At 39.7% G+C, this 18,907-nt stretch overlaps 1 protein-coding gene across 10 annotated transcripts in view; it reads left to right on the top strand.

The window, feature by feature from the left end:
• Window positions 1-18,907, top strand: part of TMEM116 (transmembrane protein 116) — a 166,167-nt gene that overhangs the window by 95,744 nt on the left and 51,516 nt on the right. The window contains exon 12 of one of the 10 annotated variants that reach the window (XM_041728546.1): window positions 14,004-14,410. The exons of 7 other annotated variants lie outside the window; for them this stretch is intronic. In XM_041728546.1, coding sequence (XP_041584480.1) covers window positions 14,004-14,134 — 131 coding nt within the window. In that variant the 3' untranslated portion in view covers window positions 14,135-14,410. Of the gene's footprint in view, window positions 1-3,747; window positions 4,660-14,003; window positions 14,411-18,907 lie in introns of those variants that run through there. 2 more of the 10 variants (XM_041728548.1, XM_041728549.1) reach the window with 2 other exon arrangements.

An 18,907-nucleotide genomic window follows, 5' to 3' on the forward strand; every position in this document is an offset into this window, starting at 1 on the left:
TAATAGCTCTTTAAGTTCAAGGTCATAAACTTCAGCCTTACTATGGAGGATGCACTCTCCTTGTTATGTCAAGATCACATCTTGAGGCCTCTCATTGCCCCGTATCTCTGGAAACCTGATTTTTGGATGGCACAGAACAAGAAAGATTGCTTCATATAAGGAGCTGCTTTAAGTTCTTTTAATTTAAAATGAATAATTATTCAACATTTGGAGAGACAGATGGAAAAAAGGAAGAATTCCTATTTCCCTAGAACTTGAGGGACACCAGAGCTACAGAGTCCAGTCCAATTCTTTTTTTTTTTTTTTGGTTTTCTTTTTTTTTTTTTTAATTAATTTTTATTGGTGTTCAATTTACCAACATACAGAAAAACACCCAGTGCTCATCCCATTAAGTGTCCACCTCAGTGCCCGTCACCCATTCCCCTCCAACACCCGCCCTCCTCCCCTTCCACCACCCCTAGTTCGTTTCCCCGAGTTAGGAGTCTTTATGTTCTGTCTCCCTTCCTGATATTTCCCAACATTTCTTTTCCCTTCCTTTATATTCCCTTTCACTATTATTCATATTCCCCAAATGAATGAGAACATACACTGTTTGTCCTTCTCCGATTGACTTATTTCACTCAGCATAATACCCTCGAGTTCCATCCACGTTGAAGCAAATGGTGGGTATTTGTCGTTTCTAATTGCTGAGTAATATTCCATTGTATACATAAACCACAGCTTCTTTATCCATTCATCTTTTGATGGACACCGAGGCTCCTTCCACAGTTTGGCTATTGTGGTCCAGTCCAATTCTTAAACATTTCTTTTAGTGGGGTGCCTGGGTGGCTCAGTTGGGCATCTGACTCTTGATTTCTGCTCAGGTCATGATCTCCACATGGAGGAATTGAGCCCTACATCAAGCTTCATGCTCAGTGAGGAGTCTGCTTCCCCCTCTCCCTCTACGCTTTCTTTCTCTCTCTCCCTTTCCCTCTCTCTCAAATAAATAAACTAAATCTTTAAAAAAAAAAGTCCTTTTAGTGTGACTTCATATTCAGCTTTATTACCAGAAAGAAGGCGATAATCAAATGTTTGTCAGGTTTGTTAATCTTGCTTTGATGAATTTTTTGCAGTGACACTGCTGTTAGATCTTCAGTGGATGTAAGTAAACAAAAAGATAATAGCAATGAGAAATAGTAAAAGGCTAGGCAAGATCCAGATTAGGATTATTAGCTTTTTGTCATACTGAGAGTCAGAGGGAACATGTAGAGTTGGGCCACTATTCAAACTGTCCCTATAACCCTTTGATTCACATGTAGGAGGGGTATAGATGTAGACACAGTGACATTCTTAAAATTTTTGTGAATACCCCTCCATGACATTTGTCCAGGTTGTAGTCATAGTGGAGTGGAGTGGTAGCTAAGCAGGTTTGATTAATATGGATCTTCTGTAGACCACGTCGGGTACCATCCTTCATCTTCTTCTCATCAGTTCTGTCTATGGCTTTACAAAACTCTGCACTCCAATACTACATGTCCTACATGGGGAACTGGGTAAGCATTTGATGTTTTTCAGTTCAGTCAACAGCCTTTTTTCACATTTTGTGTCTTTGGCCTTGCACTTACTAAAGATGTTAGTCATCCCTTTAGATCGACTTCCACAGTTTCCAAACCTGCCCCCTTTGGTATTCTATGTAATGATACCAGCTTTCCAGGTAACCTTTGTGCCCTTTCCAAAAATTTTAACACACTGATGCTTCAGCATCAGCCCTGGTAACAGTAACCTTGTTCTTTGTAAGGAGTGCCATCTTGCTTGTAGATATCTGTCTGGCATCACCTGGAGATGCCATTACAGTGTTCACAGGTCACACTCATCTACTCTGAGGCAGCAGGTTTAGAAATTTTCAGGTTTTGTAGAAGGATCCCAGATGTACAATCTGAACCTTTCTTCAGCTGGCATGAGGGCAGACAATAGTGATCCTTTTAATATTCAAGGACACTCACAATCACAAGGCACTCACAATCACATTCTTTTCCTTTCCTAGTGTCTTTTTTTTCCCCTTTACAATATGACTTTCCAAGGGAGTGCCAGAGCTCAGGTTTGTTAAAAGGTAGTCTCTGTGCTTATGCAATTGCTAGTGGAAGTAGTCAGAGCTACAATTGCTGAAGTCCATTTTGACAGTAAGAAATTCATGCATAGGACAAAGGTTCTGGCAATGACACTTGTAGGTCACATAGTCATGCTTTGTTCCCAAGTTTTGGCCAAGCTCATAAGCCATAAAAGCTGCGAAATGTGGTATCTTTTCATGACAGAAAGATTCAACACTGGTTGAATTCTTAGCAGTACAGATACCATTAAGAAATGCATGACTCTGACTCTGGTACTTCCCAAGATTTTGACTAATGATCATATGAGCAACATTATGCTTCACCCTTCTCAAAAGATGCCAGTCTCTCTAGCAGTTAAAATTTTGAAGTATTTCTTGCAAATTCAGGAAGATTTTCACTAAGTTTCTCTCTCTCCATATCTTCAACCCAATAAGTAATATTGTCACACTTAATTCCTTCATGTACCTGTTAACAGGAATATCCATTTCCATCTGTTTGTCTTGGTGACATTATTATTCTACATTTGGAACTGCAAATTGTCAACCACAATAAACATTGCTGCATACTTGGAGAGTGCCACATAAGGTTGTTGAAACCGAGGAGGGTTCTATTTTGCTCTGAAATTGTGAAGTGATTAAGAACTCCTCTTGTTTATCTCCACTCACTGTACAAGACTAACCAGATTTTAAAGATATGATGAAAAATATATGCCCAAAATTCTTTGAAGTGTATTTAGACTTGATGCCAAAGACAGTGTCCTGTAAAGTCAGGACTCCCTTTGTAGCCCTGAGCAAGTGCTGATAGTCAAAAGAGAAAGCAAGTCACCCCCTGAACATAGAGTTGTCCTGAATAAAAGGCATGTCCAACCCCGTATCCCATTTTGATGTGTATAAACTGGGAATTTCTTGATAAATAATCCTTTCTTTTGCTTCAATTTAATAATAGGCCATTTTCCTTGTATGAGCAGGATATAGGATACTTTTTCTGCTTTTTCTTCCAGTCCTTTGAATATTATCAAGTTGCTAGGGATGCCTATTTTACAATAAAGAGATTTTCATTTGTAATGCATTCCTTGAAGAATATTTACTATTAGCAATAAAATTATATGCAACTCAGTATAGGAAGGGCTCATTCTCGGGATCCCTGGGTGGCGCAGCGGTTTGGCGCCTGCCTTTGGCCCAGGGCGCGATCCTGGAGACCCGGGATCGAATCCCACATCAGGCTCTGGGTGCATGGAGCCTGCTTCTCCCTCTGCCTGTGTCTCTGCCTCTCTCTCTATCTCTCTGTGACTATCATAAATAAATAAAAATTTTAAAAAAATTTAAAAAAAAAAAAAGGAAGGGCTCATTCTCAAATGCCCCATTCAGGAATTCCTGGAAGAAAAATCATGCTAAACCTTACTTGTGACCATTTGATTTCATAGAAGGAAGGGCAGAAGGGAGGCAAAGTAACTAGGGTTATCATTGTCATGGCCCCAGTTGAAACAACTGATAGTCTTGCACCCATGTCTCAGTTGCCTTCCCTGAGATCCAAATCTTTGCCAGTGACACAGTTGTTTACTAAAGCTCAAAGCTTTGCTGCCTGTTGCAAGGATAGCTGCTTCTACCTGAGAATTATATGATATCTGTCGTTTGACTGTGGTTCTTTCTACTCTTCTCAGAGTGTCCTTACTTTGCAAACTTCATCAAAGCACAACAGTGTTAGTGCCTCTTAACTGAGTTCCTGCTGTCTTCATAGAGGAGTATACCAAGTAGAGGAAACTTTCATAGGTCCTGCCAGTACTATGACTCAGGATGAGGCCCCAAGAAGAGAAAAAGGTATAACTTTCTTCCTTTAGTCCCAGTCCTCATGGAAGTCTTCCCCTCCTGTCATTCATTGTTCTTTTGAGTCACTGAAATTAAAGGTTTCCAGAGAAGGGGTTTGTGGATCTCTGTGTAGGTCACATTTTGTATCATTCCTACTCTGTACCACTCAGCCCTTTTCAAACCTCCAGTCCCTTTTTCTTTTTTTTTTTCTTTGTTATTCCCGGTATGTTTATTGTCTTATTCCTAGAATACATGTAAAGTATTAGAATAACTAACCCATGTCTCTGTTCTTTTTTCTCATCAGCCTAGTTGTATGAGGTCAAAATAATGTTTTCTCACATTATTTGGGTTAGTACTTCTCTATCTAGACCTACTCAGTATGATATTATTCATTTCAAATACAGTTAAGTTTGTATGTTACTGTTCATATTTCATTTTGGGTTTCCCCCTGCATTTTAGATGATGATGATGACTTTGAGGGCTTGTGAAATATTACCATGGTTCTAAAACTCAGTAGTATACCAAAAAATATGCAGAGTACACCTCCTTGAGCCTTTAATCTGCTTCCATGACCTACTTCTTTCTACCAAGTTCCCAACCACCAATCTTAATAGTACTTAGTTTATTTTTCCTGTATTTCTTTCTGCACAAATTAGCAAATACATGTAATTTTCTTGTATCCTCTCCTCTCTTCCCTTCCTTCCTTCCTTCCTTCTTTCTTTCCTTCCTTCCTTCTTTCCTTTCTTTCTTTTTTTTTCTTTTTAAAGATTCTGAGAGAGAGAAAGAGACAGAGAGACAGAGGGCATGAGAGAGAGAGAATGAACACAAGCCAGGGGAAAGGGCAGAGGGAGAGGGAGAAGCAGAGAGGAGAAGGTCTGTGGGGAGCCTGATGCAGGGCTTGTTCCCAGGACCCTGGGATCATGACCTGAGCCAAAGGCAGACACTTAGCCAACTGAGCCCATATCCTCCCTTTCTTATATAAATGTAGCATAAAATTTTGCATTTTCTTCTTTAAACTTAAAGATACATCCTGTAAATCATCCCATAGCAGGTCAATGAGATCTTCCTCATTCTCTGTCTTTTTTACAGCTGCATAGTATTCCATTTTGTGGATATGATTTATGCGATCACTCTTCTACGTATGGACTTTGCAGTTGTTTACATTATTTTGAAATTACACACAATACATCAACAAATAATTTTGCACATATATATTTTTGTGGAAGCAATTTCCTCCACAAAATGGGGAAGCAGTGTCTCTAACTGTAGATGAACTTTGTTTGATATTGCCAAATTCCCCTTCAGAAGGGTTTTTCCAGTTGCATTCCCATCAACAATATATCAGAGTGCCTATTTTCGCACATTGTAAGCAACAGGATATGTTACCATGCCACAGAGTTTAATTTTCACCAAACTAACAGGTGAGAAGTGGCATCTCAGTATTGTTTAACTTGTATTTTTCTGGGATCCCTGGGTGGCGCAGCGGTTTGGCGCCTGCCTTTGGCCCAGGGCACGATCCTGGAGACCCAGGATCGAATCCCACGTCGGGCTCCTAGTGCATGGAGCCTGCTTCTCCCTCTACCTGTGTCTCTGCCTCTCTCTCTCTCTCTCTCTCTCTCTCTGTGACTATCATAAATAAATTTTTAAAAATTTTTAAAAACTTGTATTTTTCTAATTTTGAATGAATTTGGACATGTTTTAATATGTTTAAGGCCATTTTTGTATCTCCTAACAGTTATTTGTTCATGTCTTTTCCCCTTTTTCTATCAAGCTTTTGGTCTTTTTTTTCTCTTTACCCTTTCCCCAGCTTTATTGAGGTATATAATTCATTAAGAAAATTGCATATATATTAAAGTGTACAACATGTTAACTTGATATATGCACATAATGTGGAAGTTTTATATAAATATAAAATAAAAATTAAATATATTTATGAAATATAAACTTTCTAAAAGGCAAAGGAACAAGTACAGTTAAAATAATTTTGGGGAAGAATAACATACGGGAAGAACTCCTCTGTTCAATTTGAAGACTGGTTTTGGTGATGGGATAAATACATAGGTCAATCAAACAGAAAAGAGAACCCATACATGTATGGCCAACTAGTTTTTGACAGAGGAGTAATGGAACTGCATGGAGGAAGGGCAATCTTTTCAACAAATGGTGCTGGAAAATTAGATATACCATAGATTAAAAAACAAAACAAAACAAAAGACCTCAACCTAAACCTCACATACACAAATCATCTTAAAATGGGTCACAGATCTAAATGTAAAATGTAAAACTTTAAAACTTTTTAGAAGAAAATACAGAACAGGACCTAGGGCTGGTGAGGAATTTTTAAACATACTACCAAAAGCATGATCCATAAAAGAAATCCGTAAATTGGACCTCATCAAAAGTTAAAACTCTTAATTTGTAAAAGACCTTGTTAAGAGTATGAAAAGACATGCTAAAAACCAGGAGAAAATATTTGGAAACACATATCTGATAAAGGACTCACCTAGAATATATAAAGAACTCTCATTACTCAACAATCCAGTTAGAGAATGGGCAAAAAACAGAGACATTTCACTGAATAGGGTATATGGATGGCAGACAAGTACATAAAAAGATGCTTAACATTAGTAGGCATTAGAGAAATGCAAATTAAGGCCCCATGAGAGATCACTACAGACCCATTAGAACAGCTAAAATTTGAAAAAAAAGACACAATGTCCAATGTTGGTAAGGATGCAGAGAAACTAGATCTTTCATACATTCTTGATAGTATAAAATTTTATAGCTGCTCTAGAAAAGTTTCTTTAAAAAAATAAGTAGGTTGGGGTGACTGGGTGATGGGCACTGAGGGGGACACTTGACAGGGTGAGCACTGGGTGATATGCTATATGTTGGCAAATTGAACTCCAATAATAAAAAAAAAATAAGTAAATGGCATGGCTTAGCAATTAGGGTTATAGATATTGATCTCAGAGAAATGAAAATGTATGTCTTCATAAAAACTGTACACAGGGGGAAGCCCGGGTGGCTCAGCGGTTTAGCACTGCCTTCAGCCCAGGGTGTGATCCTGGAGACCCAGGATCGAGTCTCACATCAGGCTCCCTGCATGGAGCCTGCTTCTCCCTCTGCCTGTGTCTGTGCCCCTCTCTCTCTCTCTCTGTCTCTCATGAATAAATAAATAAAATATTTAAGAAAACCTATATACAGAAAATCACAGCTTTATTTGTAATAGCCAAAAACTGGAAACAGCCAAAGTGTTGCTCAGTAGGCGAAAGGTTAAGCTGTGGTAAGTCCATGTCATGTATTAGCAGCAAAAAGGAATGAACCATTGATTCACAACACTTAGCTGGATTTCAAGGGCATTATGGTGAGCGAAAAATGCAATCTCAAAGGTTGTATACTATAAGGTTCCATTTGTATAACACTTTTGAAATGACAAAATTATAAAGATGGGTAACATATTAGTGTTTGTCAGGGCTTAGGGATAGTGGGGTGGGCAAGAAGTGGTAGTGTAACTATATAGAGGGGTAGCATGACTGAGAACTTTGTGATGATAGGATAGTCCTCTATCTGGATTGTGGTGGTAGTTTACAAAAATCTACACATATGATAAAATGGCATAGAACTATACACACTGTATCAATATCAGTGTCCTGGTTGTGATATTCTTCTGTATCAAAGGAGAGAAGCTCAGTGAAAGGTTTATATGACCTTTCTATGTTATTTGCAATTTCTTTTGAATTATTGCAAAATAAGTTTTTTTTGAAAAAACATGACTGCCAAACACATTTAAAAAACTAGAAATATTAGGAACAGCTGATAAAAACATAATTTAAGAGGAAGTTTTAAATATATATCTCACAGAATTTATCAGTATAGTAAATAATAAAGAATGGTATACACACAAAATAGAATAGAAACAACAAACTCAACTTTATGGTCAACTAATATTCGACAAAGCAGGAAAGACTATCCTTTGGAAAAAAAGACAGTCTCTTCAATAAATGGTGCTGGGAAAATTGAACATCCACATGCAGAAGAATGAAACTAGACCATTCTCTTACACCATACAAAAAAAATAAACTCAAAATGGAGGAAAGATCTAAATGTGAGACAAGAATCCATCAAAATCCTAGAGAACACAGGCAACACCCTTTTTGAACTTGGTCACAGCAACTTCTTGCAAGATACATCCATGAAGGCAAGAGAAACAAAAGCAAAAATGAACTATTGGAACTTCATCAAGATAAAAAGCTCCTGCACAGCAAAAGAAACAGTCAACAAAACTAAAAGACAACCTACAGAATGGGAGAAGAGATTTGCAAATGACGTATCAGATAAAGGGCTAGTATCCAAGATATATAAAGAACTTATTTTAAAAAAATTAAAAAAAAGAACTTATTAAACTCAACAGCAAAGAAACAAACAATTCAATCATGAAATGGGCAAAAGACATGAACAAAAATTTCACAGAGGAAGACATCGACATGGCCAACAAGCACATGAGAAAATGCTCCACATCACTTGCCATCAGAGAAATACAAATCAAAACCACAATGAGATACCACCTCACACCAGTGAGAATAGTGAAAATTAACAAGACAGGAAACAACAAATGTTGGAGAGGATGTGGAGAAAGGGGAACCCTCTTGCACTGTTGGTGGGAATGTGAACTGGTGCAGCCACTCTGGAAAACTGTGTGGAGGTTCCTCAAAGAGTTAAAAATAGATCTGGGGATCCCTGGGTGGCGCAGAGGTTTGGCGCCTGCCTTTGGCCCAGGGAGTGATTCTGGAGCCCCGGGATCGAATCCCACGTCAGGCTCCCGGTGCATGTAGCCTGCTTCTTTCTCTGCCTGTGTCTCTGCCTCTGTCTCTCTCTGTGTATGTGACTATCATAAATAAATAAAAATTTAAAAAAATAAAAATAAAAATAGATCTGCCCTAAGACCCAGCAATTGCACTGCTGGGGATTTACCCCAAAGATACAGATGCAGTGAAATGCCAGGACACCTGCACCCCGATGTTTATAGCAGCAATGTCCGCAATAGTCAAACTGTGGAAGGAGCCTAGGTGTCCGTCGAAAGATGAATGGATAAAGAAGATGTGTTATATGTATGCAATGGAGTATTACTCAGCCATTAGAAACGACAAATACCCACTGTTTGCTTTGACGTGGATGGAACTGGAGGGTATTCTGCTGAGTGAAATAAGTTAATTGGAAAAGGACAAACATTATATGGTCTCATTCATTTGGGGAATATAAAAATTAGTGAAAGGGAATAAAGAGAAAGGAGAGAAAATGAGTGAAAATATCAGTGAGGGTGACAAAACATGAGAGGCACCTAACTCTGGGAAATGGACAAGGGGTGGAGGGAAGGGAGGTGGGTGGGGGGTTGGGGTGACTGAGTGATGGGCACTGAGGTGGGCACTTGGTGGGATGAGCACTGGGTGTTATGCTAAATGTTGGCAAATTGAACTCCAATAAAAAAAATTAAACAAGCTTGATATTTTATACACATACATATGATTTTTGTTTCCTACAGAAAGTACATACTTTTCTCTTATACCCATTGAATAACTAAAAATCAGTGATGAAAAAAATCAGGAATTTTTCAATAAGCAATTGGGGAAGGGGACAGATGCAAGATGGCAGGATAGTAAACCCTGACCCTCATTTACCTCAGAAACAAACATATACAGCAGCATTTCACAGATTCTCTTTTTGAGAAATCAAGATACTAATTGAAAGTCTCCTGTACCCCAAGTGAACATGCAACCAGACTCACCAAAGCTTATAGGGACATTGGGGACACCTTCTTGCCAGGATCCCTATCCCTGGAATAGTGCTATATAATCAGAAAGAGACAAACACACCCCAGCTCCCAGCTTCTTCCACAGGAAAGAAGGGGGTTGATTTGCATTTCCAGTACCTACATTTTCTGAGAGGGCTCTCCAGAGGACCAGCTTTTGTCATGAAAATATTGGAGCTCTGATGGGACTTGCACAGTCTGGCTTCCCTGGGAGAGAACAGAGATGGCAGTTTGGACTGATAGACATCATAGTATCTACCCCCTGCTCATCACAGAGTGAGAAGATGAAAAATCCCAGCTCGGCTTCTCCTTGAGGAGGGAAATAATTTATATATCATATGTCCCAACTTTTCCATGGTTGTTCTAAAACTGGCATCAGTCTTATAGACTTGGAACCTTGAGAATTTAATGCAATGTAGCCACCTGACAAAGAACAGAGATTGTGGTTTGGACTGATGGAATGCCATAGCTCCTCCTTATGGCTTAGCACAGAGCAAAAAGACAAAAACACAGCTTTCTGCTGTTCCTGGGGGAAGTAAAGAGTTTGTAGAGATGCCCAGAATCTCTGGCCAGACTGATCGGTGGATGTCTTCTGTATGAGGCCAGTCCATGATGACTGAGGGAGGTGCGTGCCTTGTTTAAAACACAAACACCAACAGAGAGAGTCAAGGAAAATAAAGAATCAGGCAGATAAGTATCAAATAAAGGCGTAAGATAAATCACCAGAAATAAACCCTAGTGAAATGGAGATTTATGATTTACTTAATGGAGAATTCAAAATAACCATAATAGAAATGCTCACTAAGGTCAAGAGAATAATGCATGAACAAAGTGATAATTTCAACATGGCAGTAGAATATATATACATATATTTTTTTTAAATAGAAATGGAGCTGAAGAACACAATAACTGAACTAAAAAATTGACGAGAAGGGTTCAGTATCAGACCAGATCAAGCAGAAGAAAGGATCAGTGAACTCAAAGACAGATCCTTGGAAATAATTCAGTCAGAGGAGCAAAAAAGAAAACAAATGAAAATGAAATCTTAAGGGACTTAGCAGATACCATAAAGAAGATCAATATACACATTATAGGAGTCCCAGAAGGAGGACAGGGGATTAAAAAGTGATCAAAAAGCTTATTCAAAGTAATAGAAGCTGAAAATGTTACAATTCTGGAGAAGGAAATGTACATACAGATTGATGAAAACTAGAGAACACCAAACAGTAGTCCAAAGATAGCCACACTGAGATATGTTATAATTAAATTGTCAAAAATCAAAGACAAAGAGGAGTTTGAAAGAAGCAAGAGAAAAGTGATTTCTCATATACATGGGAACATTTATGACTCTCAGTGGTGTGTGTGTGTGTGTGTGTGTGTGTGTGTGTGTGTGTGTGTGTGTTTCAGACTTGGTAGGCTGAAAGGGAGTTGCATGATATATTCAAACTGAAAAAAATCCTGCCAACCACGACTACTTTACCTGGCAAAATTATCCCTCAAAAATGGAGAGATAAAGAGTTTCCCAAACAAAAGCTGAGGGAGTTCATCACTACTAGAACTGCCTTAAAAAGAAATGGTAAAGGGAGTTCTTCAGGTTGAAAGGATGTTAAAAAGTAACACAATAGCATACTATGAAATTCCTGATGCCTGAGTGGCTCAGTGGTTGAAAGTCTGCCTTTGGCTCAGGGTGTGTCCCGGTGGGATCAGATCCTGCATCAGCCTCCTGGAGAGGAGTGCTTCTCCCTCTGCCTATGTCTCTGCCTCTCTCTGTGTGTCTGTCATGAAAAAATAAATAAAATCTTTAAAAAAATATATGAAACTCATTGGTAAAGGCAAATATATAGATAAATACAGAATACTGTATCACTGTAATGGTGATGAGTAAGTAATTTTTAATTCTAGTATAAAAGTTGAAGGAATAAAGTATTAAAAGTAACTAAAAATATATTAAAAGATACAATATGAATAGATGCTAATTCAATGGCAATAACAAAGTAGGGGGAGGGAAGAAGTTAAAATGTTGAGTTCTTTATGTGATTAAGTTTAAGTTGTTATAAGCTTTAAATAGACTCTTCTAACTATATTTTATGTAAGCCCCAAGGTAACCACAAAAAATACCAGTAGAAATTACAAAAGAAAAAAGAAAGGAATTACAACATATCAATACCAAAAAATTCAACAAAACAGAAAGGAAGACAGAAGAAAGGAAAAGGCAGACCAAAGAACTGCAGGACTAACAGAAAACACAAAATGGCAATATTAAATCCTACACTATCAGTAGTTACTTTAAATTTAAACAGTTGAGGGGCACGTAGGTGGCTCCATTGGTTAAGCAACCAACTCTTGGTTTCGGCTCAGGCTGTGATCTCAGGGTTCTGAGATCAAGCCCTTGTCAGGCTCTGCACTAGGCATGGAGACTGCTTAAGATTCTCTCTCTTCCACTTCCTCTGCCCCTCTCCCCTCTTAAAAAATGAAATTAGTGAGGAACCTGAATGGCTCAGTGGTTGAACATTGGTCTTTGGCTCAGGTCTTGATCCCAGGGTTCTGGGATCAAGTCCCACATCAGGCTCCCCACAGGGAGTCTGCTTCTCCCTCTGCCTGTCTCTCTCTCTCTCTCTCTCTCTCTCTCATAAATAAAATCTTTTAAAAAATGGAATTAGAAAATACCTCAAGACAAATGAAAATACAGCACATCGAAACATGAGATGTAACAAAAGCAATACTAAGAGGGATGGCACCAAATCAGTATTGAAAAAGAACAACAGGGGATCCCTGGGTGGCTCAGTGGTTTAGCACCTGCCTTCAGCCCAGGGCGTGATACTGGAGTCCCAGGATCAAGTCCCGCATCAGGCTCCTTGCATGGAGTCTGCTTCTCCCTCTGCCTGTGTCTCTGCTTCTCTCTCTCTCTCTCTCTCTCTCTCTCATATATATATATATATATTTAAAAAGAACAACAAACTTGGAGGCATCACATTTCCTGACTCCAAAATGTATTACAAAGCTACAGTATCCAAAACAATATGATACTGGCATTAAGGCAGATACACAGACAAATGAAACAGGAATTGACACTGATGTGGCCAAATGATCTTCAACAAGGGTGCCAAGAATACACAATTGGGAAAGAATAGTCTCCTCATCAAATGATGTTGGGAAAACTAGACATCTACATGCAAAAGAATGAAATTGGACTCTTATTTTATATTATACACAAAAATCAACTCAAAATGAATTAAACACTTAAATGTAAGACCTGAAACTGTAAGCCTTCTAGAAGAAAGACATCGTCATGACATTGGTCTTGGAATGATTTCATAGTTATGCTACCAGAAAAATAAGAAACAAAACCAAAATGAGTATGAGTATCATAAAAAAGGCAAAATAATACAAATCTTGTGTATTGAAGGAAAATGCCATGTTCAAAAAGATTTTATGCCAGAAACATAAGCATGAGTTTGGCATTAAGAAATGCATCATCATAATTCATTACAAAACTTAAAGGATAAAAAAAGTGAACATAAGAATACATGCCAAAAATTGTTAAAATTCACCAGCTATTCCAATTTTTTAAAATTTCATGAGAATATGAAGATACTACATAAACATGGTAAAGACACCGAAATCTAATGGCAAATAACATTTTTTTAATTTTTATTTATTTATGATAGTCACACAGAGAGAGAGAGAGAGAGAGGCAGAGACACAGGCAGAGGGATAAGCAGGCTCCATGCACCGGGAGCCCGACGTGGGATTCGATCGCAGGTCTCCGGGATCGCCCCCTGGGCCAAAGGCAGGCGCCAAACCGCTGCGCCACCCAGGGATCCCGCAAATAACATTTTAATTACTGAAATACTGAAGGTTTTTACACTTCAAATCTCTTTCTTTTTTGCCTTTTTGTCCTAGTCAATTTGAATAACTTCCAGCAGATTCTCCCCAACATAAGACTTTGTCATGGAAGTTTAATTTTAAAAACTCGTAGTCCCTGGACTTCTCTGGTACCTTCACACTTTACAGTTGACCTCTTGCACTCTCCCCAAAACTGAAGTGTCAGAAACCCTTTCTAATTTCAGTTGTTTTGTTTTTTGTTTTGGCGAATTGGTTTCCTATGCTGCTAGAGTATCTGTTTGATAGTTAGGATTTCTCCTGTTCTGGGGTCCAGTCAGCATCTTATTACTCTTCTCTAATTTATCTCTGACAGATACTAATACCGCTTGGCTCTTAAAGTTATCAGTAATTTGTCTTTATCTATGCATGCTTTGGAGTTTGTGAGATGCCTTATCACCTTTTTGTTGTTGTTTGTAGGTTTTGATTTTACCATCCTGGTGCTTTGTCTGTCTTCTGTGGAGTGGTTTGAAGAAATTTTGAAAAACGGAAGTCTGCTGCCACTTTCTGCAAATCTCCCTTCCGTTCTCATATTTAAATTTGTCACCTAGCCATTAAAAAATAGAATGGTACATCCTATGGCAAATAGTTTTTTCCATGGACTATGACATGCAGCCTTATTCAAAAAGTTTTTGTTTTTATTTTTGTTTTTTTTTTCTAAACTAGAAAACCTGAATTCAAGTCCCAACTTGGTTATTTGCAAATTGTTATTTTTGTCATTTAATCTATTGAGAATCAGCTTCTTGTTTGTAAAGCGGAAATAACAATATCTATATGAATTTTTTTGATTATTCAACAGCATTTCTAGAAATGCTTTGCAAAGTAAGAAGTGTGATGCAAGTACAAAATATTGATACTTCTTCAAAGTTTCCCTTTGAGAACTTTCCCAGGATCAGGATTTCCCCTTTCCCATGAATGTTTTTTCCAAAAAGTCTTTTTAAAGATTTTGTTTATTCATGAGAGAAACAGAGAGAGAGAGGCAGAGACACAGGCAGAGGGAGAAGCAGGTTCCATGCAGGGAACCTGATGTGGGACTTGAACCCCGGGTCTCCAGGATCACACCCTGGGCTGAAGGCAGCGCTAAACTGCTGAGCTACCCAGGATGCCCTCCAAAAAGTTTTTTTTTTAATTGAAGGAGAGTACAGCAAAGTTCTTACTATATCATCAGGAATATTTGACCCATCACAGAGGCTCAGTGAATTAGCCAGGCGTGAAATCCTTTGCAGAAGTGACAATGTCTTTGCCCAGATACCTTGATGCTGCTTTAATTGAATTGCATCAGATACAGTAAACATTTATAATGCCCAAGATTCTACCAGAGCACTACCTTTGAAGAGCTTATATGTAATATGGACCCATCTCCAAAACAGAATGAGTCTTTAAAAGCATGACATTATGTTATACATATACTTTGTACATAAAACAATCCCATCTGCCTCAAACTAGACAAAACTGATAATAATCATGTACAATAGGGAGGACTGGGAAGAAGTGATGAAGAGAGATTTAGCCTTATTTTTAATGTTTTTCACTTTTTATTTTTTTAATAATAAATTTATTTTTATTGGTGTTCAATTTGCCAACATACAGAATAACACCCAGTGCTCATCCCGTCAAGTGCCCCCCTCAGTGCCCATCACCCATTCACTCCCACCCCCCGCCCTCCTCCCCTTCCACCACCGCTAGTTCGTTTCCCAGAGTTAAGAGTCTTTATGTTCTGTCTCCCTTTCTGATATTTCCCACTCATTTCTTCTCCCTTCCCTTATATTCCCTTTCACTATTATATTCCCCAAATGAATGAGAACATATAATGTTTGTCCTTCTCCAATTGACTTACTTCACTCAGTGCCTAATTTATTGGTGTATAGCTGTTCATAATATGTTTTTAAAATCGTTTGTATTTCCTTGGTGTTGGTAGTGATCTCTCCTTTCTCATTCATGATTTTATTAATTTGAGTCTTCTCTCTCTTCTTTTTAATAAGGCTGGCTAATGGTTTATCTATCCTATTAATTCTTTCAAAGAACCAACTCCTGGTTTTCTTGATCTGTTCCACAGTTCTTCTGGTCTCGATTTCATTGAGTTCTGCTCGAATCTTTATTAACTCTCTTCTTCTGCTGGGTGTAGGATCTATTTGCTGTTTTTTCTCTAGCTCCTTTATGTGTTAGGTGAGCTTTTGTATTTGAGTTCTTTCCAGTTTTTGAACGGATGCTTGTATTGCAATGTATTTCCCCCTTAGGACTGCTTTTGCTGCATCCCAAAGATTTTGAACGGTTGTATCTTCATTCTCATTAGTTTCCATGAATCTTTTTAATTCTTCCTTAATTTCCTGGTTGACCCTTTCATCTTTTAGCAGGATGGTCCTTAACCTCCACGTGTTTGAGGTCCTTCCAAACTTCTTGTTGTGATTTAGTTCTAATTTCAAGGCATTATGGTCTGAGAATATGTAGGGGACGATCCCAATCTTTTGGTATCAGTTCAGACCCAATTTGTGACCCAGTATGTGGTGTATTCTGGAGAAAGTTCTATGTGCACTTGAGAAGAATGTGTATTCAGTTGAGTTTGGATGTAAAGTTCTGTAGATATCTGTGAAATCCATCTGGTCCAGTGTATCATTTAAAGCTCTCGTTTCTTTGGAGATGTTGTGCTTAGAAGACCTATCGAGTATAGAAAGAGCTAGATTGAAGTCACCAAGTATAAGTGTATTATTATCTAAGTATTTCTTCACTTTGGTTATTAATTGATTTATATATTTGGCAGCTCCCACATTCGGGGCATATATATTGAGGGTTGTTAAGTCCTCTTGTTGGATAGATCCTTTAAGTATGATATAGTGTCCCTCTTCATCTCTCACTACAGTCTTCGGGGTAAATTTTAGTTTATCTGATATAAGGATGGCTAACCCTGCTTTCTTTTGAGGACCATTTGAATGGTAAATGGTTCTCCAACCTTTTATTTTCAGGCTGTAGGTGTCCTTTTGTCTAAAATGAGTCTCTTGTAGACAGCAAATAGATGGGTCCTGCTTTTTTATCCAGTCTGAAACCCTGCGCCTTTTGATGGGGTCATTAAGCCCGTTCGCGTTCAGAGTTACTATTGAAAGGTATGAGTTTAGTGTCATCATAATATCTATTCAGTCCTTGTTTTTGTGGATTGTTTCACTGGACTTCTTCTTAAAGGGGAATTTTAAGAGTCCCCCTTAAAATTTCTTGCAGAGCTGGTTTGGAGGTCACATATTCTTTCAGTTCCTGCCTGTCTTGGAAGCTCTTTATCTCTCCTTCCATTTTGAATGAGAGCCTTGCTGGATAAAGTATTCTTGGTTGCATGTTCTTCTCATTTAGGACCCTGAATATATCCTGCCAGCCCTTTCTGGCCTGCCAGGTCTCTGTGGAGAGATCTGCTGTTGCCCTAATACTCCTCCCCATAAAAGTCAGGGATTTCTTGTCTCCTGCTGCTTTAAGGATCTTCTCTTTATCTTTGGAATTTGCAAGCTTCACTATTAAATGTCGAGGTGTTGAACGGATTTTATTGATTTTAGGGGGGGATCTCTCTATTTCCTGGATCTGAATGCCTGTTTCCCTTCCCAGATTAGGAAAGTTTTCAGCTATGATTTGCTCGGGAACCCCAATTAAACGTAGGTTTTTCTTCCTCAGGCTGTCGTTTATTTTCCTTTATCTTCATGGTCTTTTAATTGTTTGTCTCTTTTTTCCTCAGTTTCCCTCTTTGCCATCAACTTGTCTTCTATGTCACTCACTCGTTCTTCCACCTCGTTAACCCTCGTCATTAGGACTTCTAGTTTGGATTGCATCTCATTCAATTGATTTTTAATTTCTGCCTGATTGGATCTAAATTCTGCAGTCATGAAGTCTCTTGAGTCCTTTATGCTTTTTTCTAGAGCCACCAGTAGCTGTATAATAGTGCTTCTGAATTGGCTTTCTGACATTGAATTGTAATCCAGATTTTGTAACTCTGTGGGAGAGAGGACTGTTTCTGATTCTTTCTTTTGAGGTGAGGTTTTCCTTCTAGTCATTTTGCTCAGTGCAGAGTGGCCAAAAACAAGTTGTATTGGGAAAAGGAGAAAAAGAGAGGAGAGAAAGAAGGAAAGAAAAGAGAAAAAGAAAAAAGGAAGAAAAAAAGAAGAAAAAGAAAGGGTAAAGGGGGGGTGGGGGAAACAAACAAATCAAAAAGCAAAAAAAAAAAAAAAACACGGGGGAGTATCTTCTGATTCTGTATACTTTAAGTCCCTTGACTTCCCCTGGAACTTGTCCGTCTAGCTGGTCTTCTGGGGGAGGGGCCTGTTGTGCTGATTTTCAGGTGTTAGCACTTGGGGGAGCTGCTCTGCCCCCTGCATGGTGCAGGGCTCAGTGGGGGTTGTTTAACCCGTGAGGCCCCAAGAGGAACAACCGCAGTGGCGGCGGCCAGCTCTGGAGCCCTGGAGTCAGCTCCCGCAGTAACTCCGGAGCTCTCCATCTGCAGGGGCCTGGATGTTCTGGGGTGGGGCCGCTGATCTGCTCAGCTCGGGGCAGGAGCGTCCTTGCTGTCCTGGGCCCTCACGGCCTCTGCCTGTCCTGAGGGGAGGCCATATCCTGGGCTGTGTCCAGGCGCCCTGTGCTCCCGGGTCTGTGCTGTTGGATTCGCGCTCCCGGGGGCACAGCCCCCTCCGTGGAGCCACCGCCCGAGCCCCTCTGAGCCGCTCCCAGAGCCGGCAGCCCCCTCCGCATGGAGCCTCTTCCTCTGCCCGAGCCCCTCGAAGCTGCTCCAGGCTGCGCAGCTTTTCCGCAGAGCCGCCGCCCGAGCCCCTCCGAGCTGCTCCCGGGTCCCGCCGTGCACGCTGCAGCCCTTCAGGGAGCTCGGCGCACTCTCCTGGGCGCGCAGGTGTCTGTTAGTGTCCCAGGGCACCCGAGAGCACCCCCGCCCTCCTGGGGTCCTGCTCCAACTCCCTGCGAGGCCTTTCCGCCCAGGAAGATTGGTGAAGCTCCTGCTTCTCCAGGTCGGGTCTCTCCTGTCCTAGGGACACTCGCCCCAGCCTTAGCCCGCCTCCTTGTGGGGCCCCTCCCCCTTGGATGCCTTTTGTTTCTTTATTTCTTTTTCCCCCATCTTCCTACCTTGATAGAAGCGCGAACTCTTCTCACTGTAGCATTCCAGCTGTTCTCTCTTTAACTCTCAGGCCGAATTCGTAGATTGTCAGGATAATTTGAAGGTTATCTAGGTAATTTGGTGGGGACAGGTGATTTGGAGACCCTACTCTTCCGCCATCTTGCCCCTCCTCCTGTTCATCAGTTTTGTTTATTGAATTCCACCTATCAGTGAAATCATATGGTATTTGTCT

The sequence above is a fragment of the Vulpes lagopus genome, chromosome 14 (assembly GCF_018345385.1).
Source record: "Vulpes lagopus strain Blue_001 chromosome 14, ASM1834538v1, whole genome shotgun sequence".
NCBI classification, from domain to species: Eukaryota; Metazoa; Chordata; class Mammalia; order Carnivora; family Canidae; genus Vulpes; species Vulpes lagopus.